The 20,230-nt window shown below is 43.7% G+C and overlaps 1 protein-coding gene across 3 annotated transcripts in view; it reads left to right on the forward strand.

Moving 5' to 3' along the window:
- The window catches only part of Tex2 (testis expressed 2), a 110,477-nt gene that overhangs the window by 65,107 nt on the left and 25,140 nt on the right, over positions 1-20,230 (forward strand). For all 3 annotated transcript variants that reach the window (XM_076871141.2, XM_076871143.2, XM_076871142.2), the window contains exons 5-6: positions 3,348-3,595; positions 15,021-15,167. In XM_076871141.2, coding sequence (XP_076727256.2) covers positions 3,348-3,595; positions 15,021-15,167 — 395 coding nt within the window. The remainder of the gene's footprint in view (positions 1-3,347; positions 3,596-15,020; positions 15,168-20,230) is intronic.

The raw sequence follows: 20,230 nt of genomic DNA on the forward strand, positions 1-20,230 counted from the left end.
CTGCAGGAGGCAAAACCAGCCAACAGCAGCGTGTTCGTCTGTCCTTGCTCATTAGATAGACTAAACTGGTTTGTATGAGTCTGATGTTTTCAAAGTACTCTGCTAACATGAACATGGTACAATCAGTAATTGTGGGATATTAGAAAGAACAAGACCAGAGCTTTCTTAGTTGGAGTAGGGCTAGGTTGGAGCCACTCTGAGACTTACCCTGACAAGGATTTGTGTTGATCGGGGAATATGCGGCTCATGTGGGTCTCAAACATGGCTTCACATTGCTTTGCTTTCTGGGAGCCTACCTTGGCCCTTACCCAGCACATTTGCTTTAACACTAGCTTCTACCCAGACCCAGAGGAGCTAAGATCCCAAAAGTCTCTTGGAAATACCTTTAGCAAGGTGAATAAGGAGATAACTGGATGTACTCGTTTTCTAGGTTTGCTGGGACAAAATACCACAAACTGGGTGGCTTAGAACTATAAAATTTATTTTTTCACAGTACTAGAAGCTAAAAGTTCAAAATCGAGGTGTTACCAGTGCTGTGCCATCTCTGAGACTACACAGAATCCTTTCTTGCTTCTTTCTTGCATTTGTTGGTAGCTGTCCATCCCTGGCTTGCAGCTGCATCCTTCCAAACCCCTCTTCTGTCATCACATAGTGTTTCTTTCCTCCTCAATAAGGACACCAGTCATATTGGATAAAAAGTCCATCTCCCTCTAGTATAACTTCATTATAACAAATTCTGTCTGCAATGACCCTATTTCCAAATAAGGTCATGTTCTGAGGTAGAGGTTAGGATACACCAACATATCTTTTGGGGGATGCAGTTGAACCCATAACACTGAATAAAAGAAGACCGAAGTGGGTGAGAGTCCTCAGCATCAGCCCTACTCAGCTCTCCTGATGGGTCTGACCAAGTAGCCACCAGCCCATGTTGCTTTTAAGCCCTTGAAATGTGGCCAGTCCAAACTGAGATGTTCTCTGAGTGTAAGATGTACATTGGATCTCAATGTTTTAGTCCAAAGCATAATGTGAAATGCTTCATTAAAATATTTTTATACTGGTGACTTGTTGAAACGAAAGAATTTTAAATGTATTTACTCAAATAAAATATATTCAAATTGATTTTCTTTGCTTATTTTTACCTTTTTAATGTGGTACCAGAAAGTTTAAAATTGTATATGTGGTTCACATTTGTGGCTCACATCGTGTTTCTGATGGGAATGTCAGGGTCCACTGGCCTAAGCACTGAATCTAGAATCAGGTAGCTCCCAGGGATGTGTGAGACCCCCCCAGAAATACTGCCCTAGGTGCTCAGGGGTCATCCAGAGCAGCCTCCAAAGCAGCATGTTATTTATAGTTTTAGCTAAAGCGTTTGATTATTTCCAATAAATTTGTATTTTTGGAAATTCTGCTGTTCCCAGACTTCCACTCAGTACAACAAACCTAATGGCAAGAGTCAGAGATGTGGGAAAGCCCTTGGTGCTCTCATTTACACTAAAATCAAGCAAGGCCACATTCTCACACCACTAAAAATACATATACTAGTCTGGGTGGTCTTTAAAAGCTATGAATTAGGATATTTGTGATAAATTTAAGTCACCCAAGGTGTGATGAGGCTGGGGCAAAGGTAAATTGGTGAGGCCTGTGCTGTTCTTCAAAGCTGCCTCTGAATCAGTGACTACACATAGATGACTTGTCAGCTGTGATGGTGTGGCTGGTGATGATCGTCCAAGGCCAGGAGCCTCTGTCTATACCAAGATGACAGAAGTAGTTCTGCTGCCTGACCCAGCCCTGTCTTCTTCCTCAGGGCTGCTGTCACTAAAGTCATAGGTTTGTCTAGCAACTTGGTCTTGGATCTTGATACAGATACAGACACAGGAGGCCCAGGGCAGGGCTGAGATCCACATGCCTCAGGGCAGGAAATGGCTCCTGGAGGAGCAAGAGTAGGGTCACCTGGCACAATCCCGTGTTATCAGGGACCATCATCCATCAGATCCTTCAAGCAGTGACGACTCCTATGGCTCAGTGGTTAAGTTCCCCTGGGTACAATCCACAGTACCAAAAAAATAAAAATAATGTTGCTGAGCACAGTGGTGCACAACTATAATACCAGATACTGGAAAGGCTGAGGCAGGAGGATTGCAAATTTGAGACCAGCCTGAGAACTTAGCAAGACCATGCCTCAAAATAAAAGAAGTGTTGAGGATGTAGCTCAGTGGTAGAGTACCCCTGAGTTCAAAACCCAGTACTGCAAACACAAAAGTTAATTGTTAAGATGATGAGAGGATAATAAAGGATTATTAAAAATTTAAGTCAAGGTAAAAATCTCAGTACTGAAAATTATCTAGCTAAACTGTAAATTAAGAAATGCCTGGCGTAACTCTGTGTGTGGCTCTGGGGAGCTGCAGTTCACATGGCTGGAACCTCTCAAAAATAAAATGATTTGATTTGATTTTTAACCATTCTTCATTTCCTCGCATAGTAAATCTGAATAAATTGTTCCCATCAGGCATTTCCATGCTTAAAGCCCCTCTACTGCAGCAGGATATGTTTGAATCCAGGTTGCTCTGGAGGCCATTGGTGGTGATTCTCAGCTTCTCCACCCTCAGCTCCTGTCCCTTTGTCCATGTCCACCTTGTAGGATTCTCCTGAACCTCTCACTGGTCTCCAGACTGTGCCTGTCCTTACTTCTTTTATATGCTCTTCCTTGTCTCTAAAATGCCTTTCCCCCAGCCCAAGCCAGGAAAAGTGGCAACTATTCCCTGAAGAGACAGCCCAGATGTCACTGCTGTGATATCAGTGTCGGGATTGCACCTCTACAGAACATGTGTTAGAAAAGGCTATGATTTATCTCACACATGAGTTCAAGGGCAGGGATTATGCCTTGGTCTTCTCTTTAGCATTGAATCTTCTCAGAAAGTACTTTATAAATAATTCCTTGAAAGAAAGATGGCATCTTTGGAAATGCCCTGAGCTGTGGATGAACAATTAATTAAATTTCTGCCCACTCTCCTTTGTCCCTGATAGCAACTTCAGGTCCACCCCGACTAGGGCTGTGTCAGTGTTATATTTGACCTTTTCCTGAAAGATCACCAGGCACAAGGGAAAGGAACCCACTAGATATACTTCATCGCTTGGGATTATCTTGAGGATAATATAAACAGTTTACTATCATTAGAGCAGAAGACATTTTTCAGAATGGGAAGTCACCTAGTAAACATATTTTAAGCAGTGACTTGATAGCATTTGACTGCTTTCTACTGAACCCAGGGGAATTTGTGCTCGTGGGTTTGGTTTACTTGGTCGTTCCTTCTTCATTTATGTTAACAGCTGTCACTTCTTCACTCTAGGGCTTTTGCCCTCCCACAGCAGACATAGCAGTCCCTCGGGACACCTGACCCACAGCCGCAGTAGCAGCAAAGGCAGCGTGGAGGAGATCATGTCACAGCCAAAGCAGAAGGAGCTGGTGGGCAGTGTGCGGCAGAAGATGCTTCTAGACTACAGTGTGTATATGGGCAGATGTGTGCCGCAGGAGAGCCGAAGCCCCCACAGGAGCCCTGTGCAGAGTGCAGAAAGCAGCCCCACAGCTGGGAAAAAGGTAAAGCTCACAGGCTGGGGCCCTCTGCTCTTTTCCCTAAACTCATTTCTTCATGCCTGAGGGATTGAGCACCTGTTTTGTGCTAGACCCCAAGTACATGGTGATGAGTAGGACAAAGAAGGGCCTGCCCTCAGGGAGCTTGTGCTCTACTCCAGGAGACAGCTAGAAATGAGCCTCAGGCAGTGGTAAGAATTGAAGTCAGTTAAAGGGGACAGAAAATGGACTGAACTCAGTGAGGGTCCCTGAGGAAGTAACCTTTGGGCAGAGACCTGAGGGATATGAGGCAATAAGGTAACAGCAAAACATGTGGGAGACACATTCCAGAGGGGCGCCAGCAAGTGCAAAGGCCCTACAGCAGGAATATGTTGGGAATACTCAAGGAACAGACAGCAGTGAGGCCAAGGTAGCTAAATAGTAAGCAAGGGTAAGAAAGGGAGGCAGGGAGGCTGGAGGGCCAGCCAGGCCTTTTCAGATCTGTTATGAGGGAAGTGGGAAGCCATAGAGTGTTTGGGCAAGGAGTGACATTGATCTGATTAATTCTAAAAAGAAAAGTGGTTTTCACAGAGGATTGTCTGTAGGAGAGGAGTGGGTGGAACTGGTGCAGTGGAGGGTGGGCTGAGATGCAGGTGGTAACAACAGGTGGTGAGGAGTGGCAGGCTGGGGATAAGTGTTGAGGGAGGAGCTGGCTAGATTTGCTGATGAGTGAAAGAGGAAGGAAGGAGGCAGAGATAACTCCTAGCTTTTGGGCCTGAGCAACTGGGTGATCAGTAGGGAAGGTCACAGAGGTGATAATAGAGGTCTAATTCCTTAGTAACCATGGTAGTCTCAAATTCTCAGCTGGGCATGGTGATGCACACCTGTCACCCCAGCAACTCTGGAGCCTGAGGCAGGAGGATCACAAATTCTAGGCCAACTCTGGACGACCCTGTCTCAAAAATAAAAACAAAAACTGGAAACCAAATTCTTAGACTCCAATGTTCAGTGTTTTTAAAGATTTACTATGAGTGTGATTTCCAAATTATAACGAGCTGGACATTGACTTACTTTCATTTAAGGTAAGATTAATACCTTAGGCCACCGCGTGCCAGACTCCGGTAGGTCCTTGAGTGAGATTACCCTGCTCCCATGAGCACACTAGATGGTGTTCTCTCCATTGTATAGATGGAGAAATGAAGCTCAGAGAAGTTAGGGGCTTAAACTTGCAGCTGCTAAATGATGGAGCATGCATAACCTGTCCTGGGACCCAAGGCCCTCAACTTGCTGTGACTGTTGCATTGGTGGGTCGCCTCTAAAGCCCAGCTGGACTTGAGGCCTTCTGCCTCCACTGTGTCCCCATGCTCTGGGGCACAGTCCCCACCTGTGGAATATGCAGCCTCTTTCTTCTGTTCAGTCAGTCAAATTTCTGTCCTTAACAAAGAGCAGGTAGTGATCACCTCTTGTGCCCTTAGCAGGCCTTATGTTTGGAGGAGGTCACCATCTGACCCATGTGAACTTGTCAAGGCAAAAAGACCATGGGCCTTTGCTGCCCTCCAGCCCCTGCCTCTGCCCTAATTTTTCAGCTATAGTGAAAGCAAACCTCCCTCTAGGCTACAGTGAGGTGATCTAACTCTTCTAGAAGTGTCCTGTTTACCACTGATAGGTTCTCCCTCCCCCAGATTCCCTTTCTCCCTGGGCCACCAGCTATGTGCCCTCACTTCAGACCCAGGAAAATCAAGAGAAGAACTGTACACTGACATGAGAAGATTATTGAATAAAATGCTTGCTTTCCTCAAATTAAAAAGCAAAACAAACCCTGTTTTAGAGCATTGTTTCCTCAGGGTACGCTGTGTGTACATGTTGTGCCACATGGTCCCCGCCCAGCCCTCTGCCTACTGTTGCTGGGAGTAGGGTGTGGTCTCTAGCCCAAACCTCCTTCTAGCCACCTGGCACTCAGCCCTTGAAATATACAGTATTTTTCACCCTCTTCTAAGTCAGATGGAAATCATTTAAAACCATATTGTACTTCCTGAACCCCCTTAGGCCAAGTAGGCAGGGGTGGTTTCATCTTTTCTTGATAATTTTAAGAGTTAGTACAACAAACGGAAACTTTAAACTGTCATCATACAGGGGCTACTGAGATCAGAAGGCTCTTGACCTCTCAACCTGAGCCACCCAGACTGCAAGCTCTGCAGTATTTTCTTCCATTTCAGTTGGCTGGTATTGCCATATGGTCTCTCCTAGTTGTTTTTTCCTTGAGCCCTTGTCCCCATCTTCCACCTTCACCCTAGTTAATTTTAGCGGGGGGTGAGAGGGTACTGGGGATTGAACCCAGCAGTGCTCTACCACTGAAAAGCAACATCCCCAGCACCCCCGACCCCTGCTTTTTTAAACAGGGTCTCAACTGAGTTGCCCAGGCTGGCCTTGAACTTGGGATCCTCCTGCTTCAGCCTCCTGAGTCTCTGGAATTATAAGCATGTATCACCACTGTGCCCAGATCACCCTAGTTAATTTAATGATTGATGGCTGCTGTGGGCTAAGAAACCAGAGTCAGAATGGTTCAGGCAAGGATCACTGTCTCTGGGGAAGGTTGTGTGAGATTTAGTGCAAGGCCCTCACATCTACTTGGTTTGCCAGAAGCATGTGGGGACTGTGTCCTTGCTCTCGGGGGGGTCTGGTAGTGAAGATGCTCTTGATTCAGGTAAAGGTGTTAGTTCAGCTATTTATTGCTATGTAACAAAAAGCCCCAAAAGTGGTGGCTCCAAGCTGTAACATTTATTTTCCTCAAAAATTTGTGATTGGGACACGGCTTAGCATGAGAGAGCTCTGTCTGCTTCATGCAGGGTCACCTAGAGAAGCTGGACTAGGGGCTGGATCATTTCCGGATGGCTCACTCCCATGGAGGGCACATAGATGCTAATAGCTGATTAAACCCAGCTGGGGCTGAAAGTTGGGGACCTCATTTCCTGTCCATGTGGCCTGGCTTCCTTTAGCACAGTGACTGGGTTCCCAAGGCAAACATGCTTCGAGAAAGAATTAGAATTTAAAGTGCCTTTTATGACCTGTCTTGGAAAGCAAGGGCCATGTCCATCATGCTCTATTAGTGAAGGAGAGGGGCATGGGTTCCTCCTGTTCCCAATGGAGAAACAAAACCTGGAAGAGCATTGAGAATAGGAAATATCAGTGCATCATTTTTTGCAAATAAGACCACAGTACTAATTTTTTTTTTTTTAGTTGTAGGTGGACACAATATCTTTATTTTATTTTATTTATTTATATGTGGTGCTGAGGATCAAACCCAGGGCCTCACAGATGCTAGGTGAATACTCTACCGCTGAGCCACAACCCTAACCCCACAATACTACTTTTTAAAAAATATATATATTTCTAGTTGTAGCTGGACACAATACCTTTATTAATTTATTTTTATGTGGTGCTGAGGATCGAACCTAGTGCCTTCACATGCTAGGCACACTCCCTGAACCACTGAGTCACAACCTCAGCCCCCCACAGTTCTATTTGTATAATCTTTCATGCTTTTATTTACAAGTCAGTTGGACATGATGATTTTTTTTTTTTCCTTACAGTGCTAGGGATCAAATCCAAGCCCTGTACACGTGGGCAGATGCTCTATCACTGAGCCACATCCCCAGCCCTGAGGATGTATTAATGTTGTGATTTGAACAGATGATGGCCTTTCCCCCATCCTTATTGATTTTTATATATTTTTTGTTCATGATTCAAAAAAAGACAGATCTGTACAAAGACATATTCAGAAAAGATTCTTTCCCTGTCCTGTGTTTTCTGTCCCTCCATGTTATTCCCACTCACCCCCTGGAGTGAAATGGTCTCCTTAGTCTCTGGTTGTCCTTTCTGTAGTTCTTGTTTCTTCTTCTGTCTTACTCAAAGGGTAGCACATGACATGGAATTTTTTTCATAAGTTTTCACTTTTGAAAACATTCTGGAAATCATTCTGCCAGTTCATAAATTTTCCCCTCCCTCTTTAGAAACAGCTACAAAGGACTTCTTATCTTGTGTGGGTGTATTCATCTTCTCTCCAATATGGGCTCAGAGGTTATTTCTAATATTTTGCAATTACAAACAGTGCTTCACTGAATAGCATGGTGAACTCATGTTTTTGCTGCTGTGGGTGTTTTCAGCGTGAATTCTCAGAAGTGGAACTGCTACGTCAGAAGGCAAATGCATACCATAGTTTGGCTAGATGTTGCCGAGTTCCCCTTCATAGGATTGCACTGATGTTCATTCCCACCAGTGCCCAGCTTCTCCAGTCTGGCCAAATGTGAGTCTTCTGGATGCCATTAGTGCTCATCCTTCCTGCCAAAGACAGATTATTTCTTAGGGTTTGTTTTTACTTCTGATATCATGAGTCCAAGCCAAGGGACTCAAAGGGTCAGAGTCACAAAGGAAACTTTGAAACTTCCCCAAGTTGCACCATCACATCTTCAGTGTTGGCTACCACCAATGTTTGCTCAAGGTAACACTAGGCTTGGGACACAACTCTGGCCTTTGCCCCGCTTCTCCTCGCCCTACTCTCCTGTTGCCCCTTATGGGTCACAGTCAAAGAATGTCTTTCCCTGAGGGCTCAAGGGTTAAATGGCCATGTTCACATATTTGACTCCCTTTCTGTCATATTGCACAGTGCTAAACAAGTCAGACCATTGGCCAGGAGATGAATGGGGTATTATTAGTTCACTGATACTCAGGATCCAAACCAATGTTAAAAACACCCAGAGATAATTAGGGACTATAGAACTAGATTTATGTTAATCAATACTATCACTTTATTGGCAGTTATTCTTACCCATAACAATTAAAAAAAAATAAGTTCAGGGGATTTTTTCAGATTGAAGCAACTTTGAGTTATTAAGCTCAAAATTTGAATTATATAGTATCACTATTTGGTGAGGGAGAGGATTTTAATAATAAATCAGGAAACAAAGAAACTCTGTTTAAAAATGTGTAAAGGTTGGATAGTGGGGTAGTTTTTCCACTAGTGTATATGACAGAAAGTGACACTCCATTGGCCAGCTGCACTTGCTCAGGGGTGCAAGGCCAGGGAACTGTTGGTTCCCTGTGCCGTGGAGTGGCTGCCTGGGAGAGAGGACTGTGGAGGGGCAAGAAATGCCCTCCTCCAGGTGGGAAACACAAGTGTAGATCACCAAAGTCACTTCCATTCTCTTTCAGTGGAAGGTTTTAGGAAATGTTAGAGGTAGTATAGGCTGTCCCAGCATAGAGTCCTGTTCTCATCCTTCTGCTTTGCAGTCATTAGCCAGTGTCAATGAGCTGGATCACAAGCTATTACCACCTACTTGGCATTATCAGTTTAAAATCCTATGAGCAAATAGGACTCAAATTGAAGCTAGGAAACCTATCATGGACAAAGCAATTTTTCAAGGCTTCTCTTTTTCCTCTGTCAGAGTAGCCTTTTCAGATCTTCAAAAGTGAAAATGGGAAATGGTTATCTGATAATAAGTAAAAAATATGAAGTCAACCAGGAGTGATGGTGCACGCTTGTAATCCCAACAGCCCCAGCTGGGTTTAATCAGCTATTAGCATCTATGTGCCCTCCATGGGAGTGAGCCATCCGGAAATGATCCAGCCCCTAGTCCAGCTTCTCTAGGTGACCCTGCATGAAGCAGACAGAGCTCTCTCATGCTAAGCCGTGTCCCAATCACAAATTTTTGAGGAAAATAAATGTTACAGCTTGGAGCCACCACTTTTGGGGCTTTTTGTTACATAGCAATAAATAGCTGAACTAACACCTTTACCTGAATCAAGAGCATCTTCACTACCAGACCCCCCCGAGAGCAAGGACACAGTCCCCACATGCTTCTGGCAAGCCAAGTAGATGTGAGGGCCTTGCACTAAATCTCACACAAACTTCCCCAGAGACAGTGATCCTTGCCTGAACCATTCTGACTCTGGTTTCTTAGCCCACAGCAGCCATCAATCATTAAATTAACTAGGGTGATCTGGGCACAGTGGTGGTACATGCTTATAATTCCAGAGACTCAGGAGGCTGAGGCAGGAGGATCACAAGTTCAAGTCAGCCTCAGCAACTTAGTGAGGCCCTGTCTCAAAAAATAAAAAAAGGACTGGGAATATTGCTTAGTGGTTAAGCATCCCTAGGTTCAATTTTCTGTACTAAAAGAAAGAAATAAAATTTATAAAGGAGATAGGAATGCCAAGACAAATCAACAGGGGAAAGAATGGTCTTTCTTTGTCTCTCTCTCTCTCTCTCTTTTTTTTTTTTTTTTTGGTGCTGGGGATTGAACCTGGTGTATTTTACTACTGAGTCACATTTCCAGTCCTTTGATTTTTTTTTTTTTTTTTTTTTTTTTTTTTTTTTTTTTTAGACAGGGTTTTTCTGAGTTGCTTAGGGCCTTACTAAGTTGCTGAGGCTGGCCTCAAACTTGTACTTATGATCCTTCTGCGTCAGCTTCCCAAGTTGTTCACCTTACACTCCCTCAAAAATTGACTCACAATGGACCATAGACCTCAACGTAAGAGATAAAACTACACAACTCTAGTAAAGAAGTAAATTTGCTGGGCACAGTGGAGCATGCACACTTCAGTCCCAGCAACTCAGGAGACTGAGGCAGGAGAATCACAAGTTCAAAGCCAGCCTGGCAATTTAGTAAAACCCTGTCTCAGAATAAAATTAAAATAGTTGGGCATGTAGCTCAGGGACAGAATATCCCTGGCTCAATCCCTAGTAGTTTGGGGGCCGGGAGGGAGAATAAGTCTTTGTGACTCTAATTTAGGTACCTTCTTAGCTAAGACACCAAAAACAGGAACAGCCAAAGAAAAAAATAGGTATATTGGACTTCATCAAAATTAAAAACTTAAGAGAGTGAAAAGAAGACCCATGGGATAGGAAAAAATATTTGAGAATTGCTTTCCTGATGAAATATACAACAAATATACACAGGGGCTTTACAACTAATAATAAAGAGGTAAATAACGCAACTAAGATACAGGCAAAGGATCTGAATAGACATTTCTTCAAAAGATCTAGGAATGACTGATAAACACACAAGACAGTACTCAACACGGTCAGTCATCATAACCATGGTAGATGCCACTGGACACCCACTAGGATGGGCATAATCAGAAAGACAGATAATAAGTGTCAGAATGTGGAGAAATTTTGGAACCATGTATGATGCTGGAGGGACTGTAAAATGGATGACAACTGTGCACAATAGTTTGATAGTTTCCAAAAAAGTTAAATATGGAGTTATCATATGATCCTTCAGTTCTACTCTTAGATACAGATCTAAGAGAAAACACAACTTCACATAAAAACTTGTACACAAATGTTCATAGCAGTTTATTCACAGCAACCAAAAGTCAGAAACAACCCAAATATCAATCAACTGACAAATGAATAAAGTGTGGTAATGCAAACAATAAAATATTGTGCTATAATAAAAAGAAATTATGTACTGCTACAGCACAGATAAACCTTGAAAACAGTATGCTAACTTAAAGAAATTGGTCATAAAAGAACATATATGACTTCATTTGTAAGCTAAGTCTAGATTAGTTAAGTCATGGAAACAGTGTTATTTTGTAGGCTGGTGACAGTGAGGTGACGACGGGGGTAATGTGCCTGCTAATAGACACCAGGTTCTCCGGGAAGATAATGAAAATGTTCTGAAATTGTAGTGATAACTGCAGAACTCCAGATATATGCTAAAAATTTCTGAATCATGCTCTTTTAAAATTTATTATTTTTATGTGGTAAAATGTACAAAGCAAAATTTACCATTTAACCATTTTGGGAGGCGGGGTTTGTACTAGGATTGAACCCAAGGGTACTTAACCACTGATCCACATCCCCAGCCCTTTTTTATATTTTATTTAGAGACAGAGTCTCATTTAGTTGCTTAGGGCCTCATTAAGCTGCTGAGGCTGGTTTGAACTTGCCATTCTCCTGCCTCAAGTCTCCCAAGCTGCTGGGATTACACCATGTGTAGCAGCATTATGATCATCCATGCTATTGCATGAGATAGGATGTTATTTCTTTTTAAAAGACTGAATAATATTCCATTATATGCATAGTCCACGTTTTGTTTATCCCTTCCTATGTCATTGGGCACCTGAGTTGTGTCTACATAGTTATTGTGAATAATGGGACCATCAAGATGGTGCACATGTATCTCTGAGATCCTGCTTCCAGTTTTGGAGGTATATACCAGAATGGAATTGCTGCATCATATGGTAATTGTGTGTGTAAATTTTTAAGGAATTCCCATACTGTTTTCTACAGAAGGTGTTGAATTATTTGCTTTAAATGGATGAATTGTATAGTCTGTAAATTATATCTCAATATAACTGTAAAAAAAAAATACATTACCATATAGCCAGACCCAATTTTGTTTTGAAAAAGAGTTTTGTATTCTTAAAAGTATTTATACACATTAAAAAAGACTGAAAGAAAATATAGTAAAGATGTTTTAAATAATTATATCTGGGCAGTAAGATTGCAAGTATATTCCCTAATGAATGTGCATTTTTTTTATACTGAGAAAGAAAGCAAATGAATCAGGAGAAGGGTCCTCTCCTGGACCAAGCTGCCACTCATGATACCTCATGACAGCTTTGAGGCTGCGGCTGTGCATGGCCAAACTAGGAGCAGAGGCACTAAGTAAAAAAGCCGGACTGACCTCAGCCATTTGTAATAGGAAGCATTACAGCAGAGCTGCTCAGTCTTGATAGCTTTGCTTTAACTCTGGACCAGTGAACTCCACCCCCTGCCACTCCCCCCCCCCCAGCCATCTTTGGGAATCTACCACTTCTAAATGTATGTATACTGTTGAAATGGAAATAGTGAAATGAATATTCTCCTCACATCTCTCCCTGCAGCCAAACGGCAATATTAGGAAATGTATGCACATTTGTTCTCTAAGCTCTTAAATTTTTATGACAGCATTGGGAATGAGTTCTCCTAGCAGCCTGTTGAGTCCAGATTTTGTTCATAAAGCCTCTTTGATGCATTGTCGGTGTTGTGCTGCTCTCAGGTTTTCCTTTGTTCCTGGTGTGACTATGGAGAGAAGCCTACATTAGAAATAGGAGCTGTTGAAAAGGAAAATCAACCCACTTGTCAGTTATTTCAGAAATTTTACCACGTCATGTGCTATTGGTTTGGACACACATTGTGAAATAGCCTTTGTTTTTTTACTACTTTATGTAAAATCTGTTTCCTGTGAAAACGAGGATTGTAAAGAAAAGCTGATGAAGGGTAGACTGTGTCTCTTTTAAGGGAAAAGGCAATCTATTCTCTTAGGTAACCTATAAATCTAGATAAGAGGTACAGGGCCTGATGCAGGGAGTAGCTTGGTCCAACCTGAATGGCTTGAATGGGCATTGTCCTCAGATGAGTGCTCTTCTCAGAAGTCTGTGTAGATGATCTGATGGGACTTGAAGATGGCAACCTCAGAAAAGCTGCACCTAATACCCACGGACTGAAGTGGTGATGTTTAGACAGAAAGAAAATATTCAAACAACACGTACAGTTTGTGGCATGACTAAGTGGTCACTGGTGCAAACTTCTGCCCTTCTGTCCAGGACCTGGTGGTAGCAAACATCTTGATTAATGTCTTAAGACATGACAGTACTAGAAAATTACTGATAGAATTTTTCAGACATTAAAGAGTGAGGTAGATTCATTTCTTAAATTGAAGGACCAACATATTCATTATAAATCAGGGTTTAAAGTGAGATTTAATAATATTCATGAAGGACCTTGAAAAACACCTGAATTTGAAGGACTCTTAGAACATACCACATTCAGTAACAAGTGATTGAATATGTGAGCAACTCCCCCCACCCAAAGAGAGATGACACAGCAGTGACAAGAGTCATGGACAGATGAGTGCCGAGCTGTCTCTGTGGCCTACACTCAGGCTCTGTGTCTGGCCCACCTGGGTCAGCCCCTCAGAACTCTGGGCTTCAGAAGTACATGCCACAGACCCTGATGGTTCTCACAAGCACTCAGACCTGCTGGTTTTGGATCCATGGGCATCATAGCGTGAGCACACAGCTGTGACAGGGTCACAACTACCACTTCCTGGAAAGGTCGGGCCAGTGCAGATGCATGAGTCGGAGGTGGGAAGGGAGTGGGTGTGCAGGGCGTGTGGCAGGACGGGTGCACTTATGTGAGCCACAGAAGGAGGGAAAGAGCAAACGATTCACAGATTTCTACTTTTCTAGATCTTTTGATCTTTTCAAAGCTCATGTCTCTAAGTCTGTAGTCTAATTAGTGACCTCAGCCCAAGGAAAAGGGGGCCACTAACTTCTGCTACTCCACACCCGACTCCAGCACCCCCACAACATACATACTCCTCTCCTCCCTTGAATAGATGCAAGGTTCCCATCTTCTGGGGTCAATGTGAATGAGGCAGCCTGAGGAGTCTGTCATAGGGATGTTGTGTGGTCAGTGGACAGCAGCAATAACGGCAGTGTGGAAGCCGCCAGCTACTGAATTCTGAACTCATCACCTGCTGGCAACCACTTAAACCTCACAGTACCCTCCATGGTGCTTATGCTTCCTCCTTCTCCCGATTTCTCCCTCTTCCTCATCCTCCTCTCTTCTTTTTTTGCTTTGTTTTAGTTTAGGTTTTGGTGCTGGGGACTGAATCCAGGGCCTCACCTATGCTGGCCAAGTACTCCACCATTGAGCTCTAACCCCAGTCCTTCTCCTCCTTTTTCCCCATCCCTGATCCTTACCAGGCCAGAGTCCATAGTGACTAGCCTAGGAAACTGGAGACACAGTTCTGCTCACACTAGCCACAGCAAATATTTCAGATAGATTTTAGAGTGGGGAGAGGATGAGGGGGTTTCACTGGGCTGAGGTTGGAGAAAGCAGCTGCCCTGAGAGCAGCTCTCTCATCCAGCCCATGGTCCTTCACCCCACCTCTTCATCACATGGAAAGAGGCTTCTAAAACTCTTGATGCCCACTCGGCTTAGTGTCTCAGAAGGACCTCCCCCAAATATTTTGACCTTGCAAGAATTAGGCCAAACCTAAGAGTCGGGCCACAGGGGAACTGAGGACTGCCTGGATGAGGACCAGCTAGGGACAATTGCACATCCAAGCCTGGGCTGGAAAAAATGACATTTGATCAGATATGTCCTTGATACTGTGGGAGGCAGGGCAATGCAGCTAAGCTATTTATGTGGAATATTAGCTGGCTCACAGGAAGACTGGTGGAGAAAGGAAATGGTTTCTACTGTGATGGCAGCTTTCATTTCTCCCTTTTCTATTCACCAGTTAATGTGAGGCTTGTCATTTATAGGCAAGAAATATGTCTCATGCAGTCCTCTGATTCTGAGGGAGGGAACTTCAGAGACTTTATGAAAATAAGCACCTGTCTTACTCTCCAGTTGCCTTTCAGCTAATTTTGGTCTCTTTACTTTTGCCAGTTGCCAGAGGCTCCACCCTCTGAGGAGGAAGAACAGGAAGCCTGGGTGAATGCTTTGCTTGGAAGAATATTTTGGGACTTCTTGGGAGAGAAATACTGGTCGGATCTGGTGTCTAAGAAAATTCAGATGAAACTCAGCAAAATAAAGGTATTGCTTTTTACACAAGAGACTTCTATTTTCCCACTTCTTAATTTCTGGACATTTTGTACTCTGTGTCCTGAATGAAAAATAATTTAGTTTTAAGCATTTAACACATCAGCTAATAAGTTGTTCTCAAACAACACATCTGACCCAGATCACAGACTGACCTTGATCTTATGACTAAGTGTATCTGGGGACTGAGTGAACTATCCTGTTTACTTTATTTCTTGTGTGGTCACATAATTGTCCACTCTAGGTGGTAGTCCAGAATTTATTGGGGAAAATGTGAGCTCCTGAAACTGATTTGTCTTGAGTAATTCTGTTATGTTTGAGTAAGAAACAAATTTAAATTGTTTGTCCAGAGCCCAGTCTGAGCCTCATAGTGGTCCAGACTACACAATACTCTCAGAGGAAATCCCAAACTCTTGAAGACCCTTTTGTGAGCCACACTGCTTCCCACAGCTGGGAAAGTTAGGAGCTTCACTCAGAATCTGTCTGTAATGGACCTTACTTTTTGGCCAGATGGTACTTTATTTTGGGCTTTCTCTGCTGAAGAAGCATTCCTGGTGCTCAGCCAGCTCTCTTGTGAGTGAGTTTAAACTGCAAAAGTATTCCTCATGACAGTCATTAAAGGATACATTTGCCAACCAAGACCTTCTGGTTGACCTGATGAAGACCCAGCTAGGAAGAGAGTAACATTGGTCTCCAAGTCTTCACAGCCTGTAACTTTTATTAGTGGCTCTATTTTTTTTTTCTTTTAGATCATAGATATCTTTGAGAAGCAGAAACCTATGGAGAAATGTACACTGGCACAGAATTTTGCCCACAGTTTCAGAGAGTTTAAGAACTTCAGGTTAAGAAGCTGTGGGCTAAGGTAGATTCGAAGGAAAATGTGGGCATGGGGAGCTTCTGTTTGGTATCAGGCATTCCCCCAGGTGAAGAGCAGAGCTTTGTCTGTCTTGGATGAGTTCTGCTAAGTTCTGTTGCCGTCTACAAGCCAGCATATTCCTTTTTCTGACCCCAATAAAGAGGAGGAGCAAATTTCCAGACAGAATTTGGGGCAGGGCTTTGGGGGTGTTCTTCAACAAGTGTCTGCCAGTGTGTTCTTGAGGCAGGTTGAGGGTTGACTCTACTTTTGCTAGCCAGTCCCACCCAAGCAGCTATAACCCTCTGCGTTGGAATATGAGACACCAACAGCCAACTTAGAGCCCACTCAGCCTCTTTAACACCTTAGAAATGACAGAGGCTAGAATCCCATGTCAAGGCACACGGTCAGAGCTGCCCCTGCGATTTTTCTGTCTGTCTGGGGTTCTTCTCTGAGGGCTCTGATTCCTAGCAATGGGAAAAAGCAAGCAGGGTTTATTTGAGCTCCAGACAGAAGCTACTCTCCTTATGCACAGTCCAGACCAATTGAGAGGCTTGTTCCACTGTTCTCCCCAGAGCCTGAAGTTTATGGTGCCACTGTCCCCATGGTAGACTCACACCAGAGTAAGTTAGGGAAAGTTTTCTATTTTCATTTTCTCTTTTTGCTGGTCAGATAGATTTTTGCAGTTCACAACCAACTTCCTTTTTACTTTTAGAGGTCAGAAGTACTAAAAGGTTAGAATAGACAAGGGTGATCTAGATCTAGCAGTGTGAGAATTCAGAGTGGGGGTCTGTATCCCCTCCATTGCTAGCCACACCCTCACCCCCTACCTGAGCTGCTGCATAGTGAAGTGCCCTGATCACCAGAGGAGACCCAGGTATAGGAATGATCAGAAAGGCAGAAGAAAGGTACCAAATTCTGCACCTGACATCATCATTTGCCAGAAGAACTCATTACCACCAACTAGCCCGTACCTCTGGCGGATGCTAACTCTTAAACCTAGTAGTGAGTGGGTTCTGCTTAAACATCTAGTCAAGAACCAGAAGGTGAACAGAAGAGTGCCTAGAGGAGCCTGAGTTCCCTATGACATAGACCTCCCACCTCCTGGTTTCCCTTGACGACTTGACATATGGAGAACTCTGCTGGCCTTATCCTGGAATCTTAGATTGTCACTCTTACACATGACAATAAGTCATGCAGTAATAGAACAGCCTTATGTGTGCATCTGGTGCCCCAAGATGGGTTTCAAATAAGCTGGGTTTCTGCCCCAATAGCAAATGCACTCTGGGCCTTGGTTGCTGCTTGAATACGGCCTTGGGGCCCTCAGGGGCTCTGCCTGTGTGAGTGAATGCTCTCTCATTGCACACAGTTTCTGACTTATCACATGCCGACCTGAGCATTGCCCATACATCTGACTGCTCTATCCCAGCAAGTTTATTCCGGAGGGTCAGGAGCACGCCTGTGGGTTTCTGTCTCACCATGAGGCCCATTGGGTGAGAAGAAAGGTTTCTGGGTGAACAGCACAGAACGAGTGATCTTCTCTTGCCTTGTCCTACAACATAGGAAGGAGGCTGTTCTAGGGTAGAAAGCTGGATAGGAGGGGTGTGAGGAAGGGTGGTTAGAAATATTCTAGATTCTTGAGGTTGGGTAAACAAGTGAGTAAGTAGGAAGAAAGGCCCTGCTGATGGCAGTCCCCATTGTGCTTACTGATAGGTAAAGCTGTAAAGCATCATCCACCCTCTGCCACCACCTCAGCCCTCAGTGCCTTGAGGCCCCTCCTTTGTCTCAGGGCTTGTCCCAAGACCTTCCTTTGTCTTTTCAGGAACTATAGATGGTATAGTGGAGGGAGGTGTGGCACATAAAAAGGAACACCATTACATTCCTAGTGTGGCTCATTGTCAGACTTACGTACCCATAGAAACACTGATGGAGGTGGCCTGTTCCTCAGCTAGCCCCAGGAAGTCTCTCTAACCTGGCAGGCTCCTAAAGTGCTGGGACTTGGAATGACAGTAACAAAAATCACTGTGTAAGTGTGTAAGATTTTGAGTATTTCCTTGGCCACGTACATTTTTGCGGGTTGATAGGGGTCAGCCCCACTTGCAGCACCTATTCTTTGGAGAAAGGTTTCCAAATGCAGTAACCACCAATGCAAAAATGCACGCATGAATTGAAGACATCAGAATCTCTGTAACCTAACCCCTTCACCCCCGGGAAAGATCAGAGGTGCAGTTCTCCTCATGAATCCTGCAAGTTTATGCTTTTCTGCATAGAATCAGCTGAAGAGGCCCAGCCAAGTTAGGTATTAAGTCTCTGCCTGACTAGATGCTACCTCATTTGTGGGAAACATTGTTTATTTTTAAATTTTTAAAATCTTGATTTTTATTTTAAATTTTACAAAATTATTCCAGTGTTCAACTGGTAAAATGCTCATAACTCAAAAAATTCTGGGAGGAAATGAAAAGGAATCAGACTTTCCAGATTTAAAATTGTGTTGTAGTTGAGTGCAGTAGTGCACACCCGCAATCCTAGAGACTCAGGGGGCTAAGGCAGGAAGATCACAAGTTTGAGGCCAGGCTTGGCAATTCAATGAGATCCTATCCCAGAATTAAATAAAAGGGCTGGGATGTGACTCAGTGGTAAAGTGCCCCTGAATTTAATCCTCAGTACCAAAATAAAAAGAAAAAAATAATAATGTATTATAAAGCTAAAAAAATAAGAGCAGTTTGATAGTGGCAGAAAAAAGAAAGTCCAATACAGAATTCCAGGGTGTTGGGAATCTAGTATTTAAAGGTGGTAGTATAGGTTAGTAAGGAAGGTATTGATTGTTCAGTAAATAGGTTGAGATTGCTGACTAGTCATTTAGGGAAAAAATTAAATTGGATCCCTAATTTATACCTTACACAAAAAGAATGGATAACATGAAATTCTAAAAAATACATACATAGCCAGGTATGGTGCCACACGCCTATAATCCCAGCTACTCAGGAGGCTGAGACAGGAGGATCATAAGTTCGAAGCCAGCCCGGGCAACTAAGTGAGATCCTGTGTCAAAATTTAAAAAATAGGGCTGGGCATATAGCTCAGTTGGTAGAGTGCTTGCCTTGCATGCACTAGGCCCTGGGTTTGATCCCCAGCAACACATACACACACACACACACACATACACACACACATAATAATAATAATAAAAACAATAAGAAGGACTGGGATGTAGCACAGTAGTAGTGGTGCTGGTAGTAGTACTAATGGTAGTAGAGTAGTAGTAGTTCAATTCCCAGTACCACAAAACAAAAACCATATACAAAAATCCAGATGGAGGAAATACAAATGAATTAGCTGTATAATCTTGAGATCATGTTGGAATTTCTGAGTATGATACCAGTGCTATTATGATATTTCTTCTAGAATAAATTCCTGCTGATAGATTAGAAGGTGTGTTTTAGTCGGGGCCCAACAGGAACCAGATAGCATGCTCAGATGAGTGACTGGAGGGGTCATGGAGTCACTGCTCCTTCTGGTCTTTTGGATGTTATAGGGCCTCCTCCAGCCCAAAGATGCCCTCATGCCAGTTGATAAGGCCTGAGCTTCTGTGTGGATTTAGCCCCTGCCAGAGTGTTAGACAGTGGGCTTGGTTTCAGGCCCACTCATCTTTCTTGGTCTTCCTGGGCCAGCACAAGTGGGGAGCTGCGACCCTTCCTGAAGGGCAAGGCAGGGAACAGAAATCAGTTATCAGAAATTGGGCAGGGTAGCTTGTGGAAAGGGCTTCCTCTGTCACAGGAGCTGTGACCTTCAGTGGAGGGAGAGGACAAGTGCTTGACTATGCTCTTCCCTATCCAGTGGTGTATCCCATGATCAGGTATAGTCAGAAGCCAAGGGGCAAGATGACCAGGGATGCAGTTCGCACAGACCAGCCTCTCAGCCTAGGGGTGGGTATGACTGTAAGGGACAAACAGAAAATATCCAGCACAAGGCCAAAGAGATGTGATTTCTTACAAGGGTTTTAATTGTGAGTTTTCCTATCAGAAATGTAGTAATTTCCTACCGGACACTAAGTACTAGTCAGCTAAGAGAGCTCCATATCCCATGCTTCACCAACTCTGGGCCTTCTAATCTCGCCATTGTGGCTGACTCTGACTCCACAGCAGGTCTCTGGTCAAATGCTACTTCTCAGAGAAGCCTTCCCTGACTCTGTAGCCAAGAGAGC

Source organism: Callospermophilus lateralis, chromosome 11, assembly GCF_048772815.1.
Source record: "Callospermophilus lateralis isolate mCalLat2 chromosome 11, mCalLat2.hap1, whole genome shotgun sequence".
Classification (NCBI taxonomy): domain Eukaryota; kingdom Metazoa; phylum Chordata; class Mammalia; order Rodentia; family Sciuridae; genus Callospermophilus; species Callospermophilus lateralis.